General features: G+C 48.7%; 1 protein-coding gene across 4 annotated transcripts in view; it reads left to right on the top strand.

Moving 5' to 3' along the window:
• gcgra (glucagon receptor a) overlaps positions 1–9,674 on the top strand; it is a 55,021-nt gene extending 45,347 nt beyond the window's left edge. Inside the window, exons 1-14 of one of the 4 annotated variants that reach the window (XM_037257212.1) lie at positions 336–468; positions 3,592–3,714; positions 3,934–4,030; positions 4,133–4,240; positions 4,311–4,405; positions 4,527–4,621; positions 4,714–4,903; positions 5,050–5,212; positions 5,287–5,347; positions 6,151–6,220; positions 7,050–7,138; positions 7,206–7,350; positions 7,465–7,506; positions 7,575–9,674. In XM_037257212.1, coding sequence (XP_037113107.1) covers positions 3,661–3,714; positions 3,934–4,030; positions 4,133–4,240; positions 4,311–4,405; positions 4,527–4,621; positions 4,714–4,903; positions 5,050–5,212; positions 5,287–5,347; positions 6,151–6,220; positions 7,050–7,138; positions 7,206–7,350; positions 7,465–7,506; positions 7,575–7,889 — 1,524 coding nt within the window. In that variant the 5' untranslated portion in view covers positions 336–468; positions 3,592–3,660 and the 3' untranslated portion in view covers positions 7,890–9,674. Of the gene's footprint in view, positions 1–335; positions 469–2,999; positions 3,137–3,591; positions 3,715–3,933; positions 4,031–4,132; positions 4,241–4,310; positions 4,406–4,526; positions 4,622–4,713; positions 4,904–5,049; positions 5,213–5,286; positions 5,348–6,150; positions 6,221–7,049; positions 7,139–7,205; positions 7,351–7,464; positions 7,507–7,574 lie in introns of those variants that run through there. The other 3 variants (XM_037257211.1, XM_037257210.1, XM_037257213.1) reach the window with 3 other exon arrangements.
• The last annotated feature ends 1,378 nt before the right edge of the window (positions 9,675–11,052 follow it).

The following is an 11,052-nucleotide window of genomic DNA, read 5'->3' on the forward strand; positions in this document are numbered from 1 at the left end:
AGGGCCTCAGGGCAACTGATTATTTTTGCAAACATTACACAAGAGGCGAAACAAAGCTGTCAATTGCGCTGAGGGCCAGTGAGGCCTTCCTATTGGCCCTCAGCAGTTTGGAAAGCGCAGATATGGAAATTAGCGTTTGATCTCTGAACCGTTTTGCCACGGTGACAGTCCCATTTCAATTTCCACAATTTTTTTCGAAGCAAATAAGGTTAATCAACAGAAGGCCAACAACGTGTGTTTGAAAGTATGTCGGATGCTAAACGGCTGCGCGGCTGCGACCTCTTGCCTTGACCCAGCAACCGCCGCCCACTTTGAGCTCGTTCACATGCTGGCTGGCAGCACATGGCCGCATCATGTCCGACACCCACATTCGCCAGATGTGACCCCGATAGAGACTTAACAAAAACAAATCAATAATGTGCCCAGCAGCGGAGGAGGAGGCGACGGCGGCGAGAAAACAACAACAAGGTCATGGCTGAGTGTACGCGTGCATCCTCACAGAGAATTACTGCTTTTGGACTTGAGATGGCGGGTTAAGCGCCGCTCATGTCCTTTTCTTTGCCAAACAGGAAATGGGAGCAATTTGCCTCAAAGCGGTTGTTGTTAATGCCCGCCACTAAACATTTGGCTTTGTCTCATGCTCAGCAACATGATCAGTCAAGTTCTTTGTTCTTATTCTTTCTTTATTTATTTCTTTATTATGCAAGGAAGACCAAAGATTCGAGGAGGTCAAATTACTCAAAATATAATGGCCAGAACTGCCAGCCACAGCGAGCGTTTTTGGCCCAAAGCGCATTGTTTGGGCAAAATGCGATCCACTACAGCGGGGCTTTGCCGACCTTTTGGAAACTGAGAGCTTCTTCTTGCGTACAAGTTACTCGTGTTCATGAAAACGTTGTCAAATCGACATGAAGCCAAAGACCCGGTAGAAAGATAGCGGCCCACCGACTAAATATTGCCTGTGACATATTTTGCAAACACGGCAGAGCAGACGCACCCCGTCAGTCGGACAGCCAAGAGTCAAAGTCCCATTCCAACAAGCGAGAGCACCGGCCGGCGGAGCGACCAAATTAGGCCATGACAGCAGTGGCCGAGCGGCAGCCGAGCTTACGTGGTTGTTACATATGACGACGGGGAAGCCATTGATCACCCTGTATCGCCTCAATGTGACAGCACAAGTGTTTCTCTCTCATTCAACTCTCTGCTGCTCTTGCTATGAATTTACCAGGACATATCTTAAGTGACATTTATTTTAGTCGTTGGGAGGGGGTTGGGGGGGGCATTTTAAACTCCAAAGTCCATGTGTACTATGGTGGGTTGTTTTTTTATTTGTGGAAAAAAACAGCTTTGGAGGGGGCTCGCGGCCTTTGCACGTTCACTTGACAAAAACGGTTTTGCATGTTTGCTTTAGTGGCCATTCATTTCATGAACATCTGATGGAAAACAAAGCTTTGCCATTCATAGACTATTTCAACTTGTTTTTTTATAGTTATCATGGTGAATGGGCTTGACTTGATCCCCCTACACGTGTTCAGTGTTGTGTCATTAGCAAGTGCCATCGCAAATTGTCCGATAATACATGCATACAATACATAATACAATGTCTTGTATTCTCGTGCTCAGCAACATTTCCCACGTTCACTCAAGGTGAGTGAGTGTCGCGTATGTTTTACTCACACAAAGAGCGTATGTTTTACTCACACAAACAAAGAGCTTCTTTGCAAACAATTGAATTCAAACCACATCGCTTAAGTTGAGTGTCCATCACTTGAAAAGGTCCAAGGTAAATGAAACAATGTAAAAATGAATAGATGGCTCACAAAGGTTTGTGTGAGCCAAAAAGTGGGAAATCATTTTCAGCTGAAGCACATCTGGAGTGCTGAAACACACACAAACAAACACACAGCAAGCAGCTGAATAGAACGAGGCCAAAAACTTAATGACAAAAGTTGATTCGCTCCACAAACGCTACGTCGACTGACCATTCAAAACATTCAGTCGGCAGCAACATTAAAAGTTTGCAAAAACAAACGAACCAAAGCAGCAGCCCGAAACGCCAAAAGCATCACAGCTACATGCAAACACTCGATGTCTTCTGGAAAAAGATAAACTGTAAAACCAGGATAGCATTCTCGCCGCCGAATTGCTTAGAGTTTATCCTGAAAACGTGTGCCCGTATTTTCTGCCGGATAAATTTGCTGGGTGGTTTTGATTCCACAATGCAGCAAAAGTTTAAATCTGCCAAAGCGCCAACACGCGCATGTCGCCACCACTTGTAAAGTACACCGGGTGCAAACCACACCGGGCGGGCCGCGATTGGTTTTCAAAAATAATGTGATGCTTGAGCACCAAAGTTTGCCCACCTCCGCGAGCAACCTGCCGGCAAGATTTCACGAGATTTCAAGACAGCGGAAAGTGGGTCATGCAAATAGCAATAGAAGCGGATTTCAAAAAACGGTTGAATTTAGCATCAGATCTGGTCAAATTTGAACTTTCATCCAAATGACATGGGCATGACTTCGAGGGGGAAATGGAAGTTAATGTATCTGATTGTTTCGTTCGAATAAGCCAAGAGTGATCTTTTGGAGTGACTGCGTGTCTTGAAGGGGAAGCAGCATAAATTCATCCAGTCGTGGATGTCGTTTGCTTGTTAGTGACAAATGGAAACCGCACCAACGTGACACAGTATCACAAGGACATGTTGCAACACACCCTAATCATCCTGCTTGCCGGACTCCAGTGGCAGCCAACGGCTGCCCCGCTTCCTGTGCTCATATCTGAGCCATCGTGTCATATAGTATGCTGCACAGACGGTGACGACGTCCCGCATTATTCATCGGGGCTTTGTCTTTCTTGATCGAATATGAATTTTTCATCCACAAAGGAAAAAGCCATAAATACTTATTAGGCCCGTTGGCAGTCACACAACTCGGCCGGGGAAGGATGTTTTGAGACACAAGTGCCATTCTTCTCGTGGCACATTACTCGTCTTTTGATGAGTCTGCTCCTCCGTCGAGACGAGGATCACGAGAAAAGCCAAAGAAAAAGAAAAACTCATCCCCTCTAAACTTCATTCTGCACATACATGACGACGGCGTGGCAACTGGAGTTGATCCGATGCCCGTCGGCGCCAGAGGTAATCAGCCAATGCTTCCTATGGCTCATTCCTCTGTACGGGCCATTAGGGAAGCGGACAGATGCTATCTGAGGTCTCGCTACCATGCGGTTGCACATTTTCAAGCCTTTGTTTAGAATGTTCAAACAAACCACAGCTGAGAATTGGTGGCGGGGGATAGGTCTCGACTACACGCATCTGTCCGCCCTCAAAGACCAGAACCGAATGAAATTTGAAACGTTTTGGCCAAAGATGTTTCCACGTTCAAGGTGTTTTTTGCAGAAGCGTTTCAGATTTGGTCCGTTCTACCGCTTCACACTCTTGCCGGGATGGAAATGGAACGGCTCCGGCTGACAATGGCCTCTTGAGTAGAGAGCAGCTGAGCAGCCGGCGAAGCTTCCTTCAATGTGGCTGTAGCACGCTTCCTCCTTCCACTTACGTGACACTGGCAATGTATGCTGTGTGTGTGTGTCCAGGTTGTGCGGCCGGCCTACATAAGCCCCCTCCTCCAATGAGGTGAATTTGCCACCCCCTTTGAAAACGGCATGTCGCGGCTCTTCCTGCTTTCCACAATACTCCTGGTCCCCGGCAGCATCCAGGTGGGTCAACGGACCCGGAATCATAGCCGAGATAGCCAGCTGTTGATTTCAACCATGTTGACCTTTTTGCATGCAACTAAGCTGCATCACAGCGAGAAGGCTTTCTTGCTTTTGTGGTCGCTAATAGGATTTCATTTTGGTGACTATAAAAGCGCAAAGGTTCTCTCAACGGTATGGCATATGTGCTCATCACTTGACCCCCCTCCCCCCACCATATAGATGTCTCCCCCCGTCATCATGGATAAGCTGCACGAGAGCTGGAAGTTGTACATGGACGAGTGTGAGCACAACAACAGCCAAGCCCCGCCGAGCACCGGTGAGCAATGACAACAAAATATCGCCGTCGTACTGTCAGCTATGTGTGCCGACAGCCGCGGCCATCTGGGCTATCTCGCATCTTTGTTATTCTCGCCTGTAGTGCCAGTGTGCAACAGAACCTTTGACAAGTACGCCTGCTGGCCTGACGGAGTGCCCAACACGACGGTGGGCGTATCGTGCCCGTGGTATTTACCCTGGTACCACAAAGGTACGAGCGACGGCAATGTGGCGAAACCAGCCGGAGTACTTTGAGCTAAGTGTATGCTTTGGAAGCACAGTTCAGCACGGCTCGGTGTACCAGGAGTGTGACGCTAACGGCCGCTGGCTAACGACGAAGAACACCAGCGAGTGCGACTCCAACGGGCCCGCTCAGGTAAGTGCAAGCTTGGCGGCATGGCCGATTCATTCTGAATCCTTCTACTTCGGGATCAGTGTCAGACCAAGACAAATGAAAAGAATGACAAAAACTGACACGATTGTGTCGCTATTTGCAGCAGTACTACGGGCAGATCCGGATTATGTACACCGTGGGCTACTCGCTCTCACTGGTGGCTCTGGTTTTGGCTTTGAGCATTCTCATCTTCTTCAGGTAATGTTCAGCCACCCTGATGAGGGTGAGCGAAAACGAATGAAAGATGGACGGATGTAAAGTAGAACAAGTCCACCGATGTGACCCGACAGGAAGCTACACTGCATGAGGAATAACATCCACATGAACCTGTTTGCATCCTTCATCCTGAGAGCCTTGTCCATCCTCATCAAAGACGCGCTGATGGAGGCCAACATCACGTCGCAGGACCTGAGCCAGGCGCAGGAGCAGGGCTTCTCCCGGGCCTCGGCATCACTCACAGACCTGCTGCTCAACAATGAGGTCAGTCCCGACAATCTTCACGAGCGGCCTATGAAATGGGCAAATGCTCCCACGTCACCAAGGGTGTGCCAAGCTCCGGTGTGCAGTTGTCTCTGCTGTGACGATTGCTGGCAATTTAACGCCACTGCACTCTGACTCTGGCCTGGCAGATAACGGTCAGTTGTCGCGTGGCTGCCGTCATGATGCAGTACAGCATCTTGGCCAACAGTTACTGGCTCCTGGTGGAAGGCATCTACCTCCACAACCTGCTGGTCATTGCTGTCTTTACAGAGAGGAATTACTTCCAGATCTACCTGTGCATTGGCTGGGGTAAGCTGAACCCAAACCGGAGAGGTCTGACGCGTAATCCTCCTCAAAATCATGTCGCAATCATTTCTTTTCAGGTACGCCGTTGTTATTCCTCGTTCCCTGGGTGATTGCTAAGTACCTCTATGAGAATCACGAGTAAGTTTCGGCGCATTGTCGTTTGTGCTTTGTGGTCTTTTGAAGCGACACTACAATAGATTCCTAGAAAGGAAAAGAAAAGTAAAGCAAAGTCAAACAAGCCAAAGTAAAGCTTCATCCATCCATCCATCCATTTTCGGAATTGCCTTATCCTCACCTCGTTCAGATAAATTAAATTGGAGCAGAGAACTCAAAGCTCAAAACTCAACTCAATTATGAGCTTTGCAGCTAAGCATTCAAAACGACCCCAACTAAAGACAATCCCAACAAGACAAAGATAAAGGACTCAAACAAAAACAGATTTGGCTCATTTTAATGGCACAAAGATGAGTTGACTATGCAAAGCTAACTTCAACTAGGCCAAACAAAGAGGTTTCAATCAAACAATGAATTCCTCTGACAAAACTACGATGAACTAAAGTCAAATCAAACTTAGCAAGGTTTCGGCCACTCAGTGGGCTATCTTTGAGAAGCTCAACTAAATCTGTAAAATCAATCATTTCGACTTGAATGGAAAGAGTGCCCCAGTCGTAAATTTAGCTCAGATGATGGGGAATAACAAGCAAAGCACTAACGGGATGGCAGGCGAGCAGATTGCCTTGCTCCCAAACAAAGTCAATGTTGACGATAAATCTAACGCCTCATTAGAGCGCTCTACACGCTCTGTCACAAGCAGCCAAATATGGCAATTATGTTAAAGCGCTTTGGGAGGCATGGCAGGCACCTCATTCAGATCTCACGCAACATTTAGGCGAGCGAACAAGCGCCGCGTGAGCGCTGATCATGCCGTGGCTCTTTTCCAGGTGCTGGGGCCAGAATATCAACATGAACTACTGGTGGATCATCCGTTCGCCCATACTGCTGGCGGTTGTGGTAATTCTCGTGCGCAACCTCCAAAGTCGCACACAACTGGAAGCGCAGCCATGAGACACATTTTGCATTTTCACCAATGCTTGGAAGACGGCAAATTGGAAACAAAGAGTTTGCACATCGCGATGCAAAGTGTGCCATAGCAACAAGGAAACCATTTGTCCAAACTGATCAATCACATTTTGCGTATCTTCAGCGCTCCCCTTCGACAATCAACAACGTGCCGTAAATACAGAGTGTCCAAAAATTGTGATTTTTTCAAAGAGTTGTAGTGGAAAATCCCGACGACGATTCCTTCAAGTTTGCCCTCGGGAGAAAAAGCAGACTCCGACCACACCTTAGCTCAGAATTTTTCCTCAAAGGTCATCTGCGAGCGTTTATGTAAGTGCCATTTGTCACGACTCTCATGTCAGGCCCGTCAGAGACACGCACGCGTGTGCACACACGTCTCGCTATTTTTCCACGCATTAATCGTGTCGTTAAGTGGGCTGTACCGCACAGGAATTCCTGTGTTTGCGTTGACGCGGCGCCCAGCGGCCCAGCTCCCATTTCAGTGCTTCCCCCTTGATCCCAATCCCGTCGTGCGTTACCGGAGACCGATGCCTTATGTTTGTTTGATCGATGACTCCATAGGCAGCACTGCGCAGAAACCATCGAAGCCGCGCTATGTGTGGCGCTACCAAGTTACTCTACGCAGTAAACAGGTCACATCGCAAGAAATTAGAGAGCGTGCGCAAATGACGCTTGACTTTGTGACAGTGCAGCAGGGACATTTGCAGAAAGAAACATGCGGCATAATGTGTTCCTCGCGCACTGTGCGTATCTCGCGCAGATCAACTTCCTGATCTTCATCCACATCATCCAAATCCTGGTGTCCAAACTGAGAGCGCATCAAATGAGATACAGCGACTACAAGTTCAGGTGAGCACCAATTGGAAGGCACTTTGGAAAAGCTTGCACGTGACCATGTGGTGCTCCTCCATCGCAGGTTGGCCAAGTCGACGCTCACCCTCATCCCTCTGCTGGGCATCCACCAGGTGGTTTTTATTTACGTCACGGACGAGGCCACAGAGACCGCCATCGGTTTGCGTCTCACCAAGCTGGTCATTGACCTCTTCTTTTCCTCATTCCAGGTACGCTAGCACCTCAGAGTGGGGAGTGGGTTATGGTTAGGCCAAAATCCCGACCAGATGTGGATGGATCTCAAGTTGACATTTCATTGATGAATGTCCGTGTTGTCTCTCTAGGGCCTCCTGGTGGCCATTTTGTACTGCTTTGTCAACAAAGAAGTGAGTTATCCCCGCTCCGTCCTCGACACGTCCCGTTTTGTCACCCTGGCTAATGCGCACGTACGCAGGTTCAGTCGGAGGTGACCAAGAAGTGGAAGCGCTGGAAACTGGGCCGAAACATCGAGGAGGAATACCGCCATACGTACAGCAACACGCCCAACACCAAGACGGCCATCCTGCTCAACCATGTGGCCCAGCGGCCACCCCAGCTCACCGAAGCTTGCGCCAAGCCGCCCACGCCCGTCTGCAACCCCGAAGAGTGGCACGCCCTGGTGGCCAACGGCAAAGCGGCGGCAGGCCAGCACCAGGCCGCGCTCACCCCAGTGGAGGACGTGGGCCTTGTGGACAATTATAAGAGCGAGCAGGCCGAGAGCAGCCACTGAAGCAAAGCGGGCGGACGCACGCACACTGAGCACGGCGCGCCCAGCCACCTCAAAGAATAGCACGACCACAACGCTGAAACCTCACACGGCCACTCGTCAATGGAGCCACCACTTTTGTTTGGAGTAGGCAAACGTGAAAACACACAAAACGACCGACTTCACTCAAAATTCCTTCAAATGCGCCCTTGCAAGTGTTTGACTTCCTGTATCATCCAACCAGGGTATGAGCCAAAGTCTTATTTAAGGCCACTGTGATCAAGTTGAAGACCTCGCCTTCAGTAATGTGAACACGGGGCGGGCCATGCCCACCCAATCATTTGTTGATATTGTGGAATTAACACCAAGATCTACTTGAGATATACCAATAAAATAATTCACTAGGCTTCTTTTAGGTCCTTTGAACTGTTTCAAGGATAATTGAGGAAAACATAAATCCAGATGAGGACTTTTTTTAAGGATCCTCAGACACCCAAATGACAGATACCTTAACGCTCTCACAAATGTAAAATCCTAAAAAAAACGTTCACGATGTCGTATGCTCTGTTCATTTTCAAAATCAATGTTTTTTTAAGATACGGCTAAGAAGGCAAAACCCTCCAAAAGGGCTCGTCAAACAAGGAGTACAAACACGTACACACACTTAGCATTGCAATGTCAAACGTGTGATGCAACCACCAAATGGGCTAACATGGCAAGGATCATTCAGAAACATATTTCTTAAGGGTCCACAGACACCCTGTCTAATGCTGAAAATGTTGAACTGCCTTGGAATCAAAAATCTTTCAAAACATCTTCAAATGACGAACAAGTAGCCACCTAGCATTGCAATAATGTGTTATTAGGACACAAGGATGAATACGGGATTTTCTTGAGCATCCACTGACAGTCTTGTCTTGTGCTAGAGCCTCACGAGAAGAGAGAAATGCCTCCAAAATATCTGTCAAAATTAGAAATGCTAAACTGTAGATGCAACGCAACCAGAAAATTGCAATTGCAAGTATGCCTGTTTTAACGCCAGATACAGTATGTTCAATCTGCCAAGAATGCAACGCTAACATGTAGCCGGCTAGCATTGTAACGTCGAATGGCAGGAAACGCGCTTGACGTGAAATTGGGGAGTGGGCTCAGAGTGCGCAGGGGTAGTTTTCTGATTCTCTTTGGTGCACACTGAAATGGTTGGTTTGGTGTCATCCTACAGACCTTGGCCGAGGGCGGTCGGTGCACAAGGACCGGCTCCCGTCGTGCAAAGGCTACTCGGAGACAAGACATACGGACGGCCTCGCGGGCGTTTTCCGACAAAGCAAACAAAGGTTTTGGTACGTTTAAGTTTGTGTGCCAACAGCTCTGCTTGTGTCGTGTTGCATATGAATTTATCACGTGCCACAGTCACATGTCGGGGGGCACTTTTGGCATGGCTTGCTGCTGTGTGCTCTTGTGGACAGATTCAGTATTACAAGGTAAGCCGTGGGGTCAACGCCCGCCCGCTGTTGGAAGACGCGTAAGCGTCAGTAAGCAGAAATCGGCGTAGCGTGTCGATGCCGTCCGTCACTTGGGCGGGTCAACGTGTCCTTGGAAAGCAGATGGATAAAGAAGCTGTGACCTGACCTGGATGTTCTTCTTGGGTGGCCTTTTTTCAAAGTGGAATGTGAATGTATTCTCCAAGATGTTTCTCTTCAACGTGTACAGTTTATTTGCTGTGCATGCTCAGGTGTAAACAGTTGATCGTGCTTGTATGTATATATTGTGTCCGAAATGGTGGAAGAAGAATAAATCGCAGAGTCAAATGATTTTTTTTGGGCTGTGGGTATTTCTTTGTCTGAATGTGAAAATAAAGACGAGGATGCGCGGGCGCACGCACGCGCACACATACGCACACACAAACACACACACGGTCCTTTGCAAGCTCTGGCTCCTCGCCCGTCAAATTCAATCAAGTCAAAGTGCAAGCACACCTACGCACGCCTACGCACGCCTACGCACGCCTACACACACACATGACGAATAAATAGGGTTACACAGGAAGGGTGTTAGAGATGTTATGCTGGGTTGTGTGACGTCATGACGGAAGGGGCGCCAGTTGAATACAGAGACAGTCTTGAACAACAGCTGTCGTCCTGGGTCTCATTCATATCAGTACATATATACACACAAACATGGTGTCAGAAGCGACTGGGCCCGACCACAGTTCGGCTGGATGGCGCTGTGCTTCATTGCGGGGCCAGTGAAAGAAGGTGAAGAGGGACAGACGGACAGAAAGCAAAGATGAGCGAAACGGCGGTTAGCGACCTGCTAGGCCAGCGACACCACCCACCATGGCAACGAATATACCGCCACCGGAGGAGATGAAGATGAGCGGCGACCTCGCAAGCAATTGGGACAATTTCAGAGGGGAATTTGAAGACTATTTACTGGCAACGGGGTTATCAGAGAAAGAGCAACCAGTGCAAGCAGCAACCCTACGGAGAGTAATGGGTAATGAATGTCGTCACATATACAAGCATAACTTGGGTCTCACGGCAGACCAAGGGAAGGATGTTAAAGTTATTCTTGATGCTTTGGAGGAGTACTTCAAACCAGCTAGAAACGTCATATTTGAGAGATTTGTTTTTGGAAACTGCAAGCAAGATGAAGGGGAGCCGATTGATGTGTTCGTAACGAAACTGAGGGAGAAAGCTGCTTCATGTGAGTATGGACAACTCAAAGAGGACTTGATCAGAGACAGCCTGGTGCTGGGTGTGAGTGATGAAAGTGTGCGCCGCCGGCTGCTCAGACAAAAAGATCTCACACTAGCATCGGCCATAGATACGTATATGCACAACGGCAGAGATAACAGACACGAGGATACAAGCAATCACGCAGGACAGGCCTCCGGAGACAGTGCACACAATGGAAGGCCCGCGGCCACGTCCCCCGCCCAGGCAGGAGCGTCCGGACAGAATTCGAAATCAGACACCTAACACATATGACGGCGCTATGTGCAGATTCTGCGGCAACACGCACAGGCGTGGGCGTGATTTTTGCCCAGCCTTTGGAAAAAACTGTAGGAGCTGTGGGACCGCAAATCATTTTGCCAAAGTTTGCATGAAGAGGGGCCAAGCCACAAGACAGCTACACGCGGCAGACGGTGAAGTACCTGAGGACATGGACAGGTCTGACATGGAAG

This window comes from Syngnathus acus, chromosome 8 (assembly GCF_901709675.1).
Source record: "Syngnathus acus chromosome 8, fSynAcu1.2, whole genome shotgun sequence".
NCBI classification, from domain to species: Eukaryota; Metazoa; Chordata; class Actinopteri; order Syngnathiformes; family Syngnathidae; genus Syngnathus; species Syngnathus acus.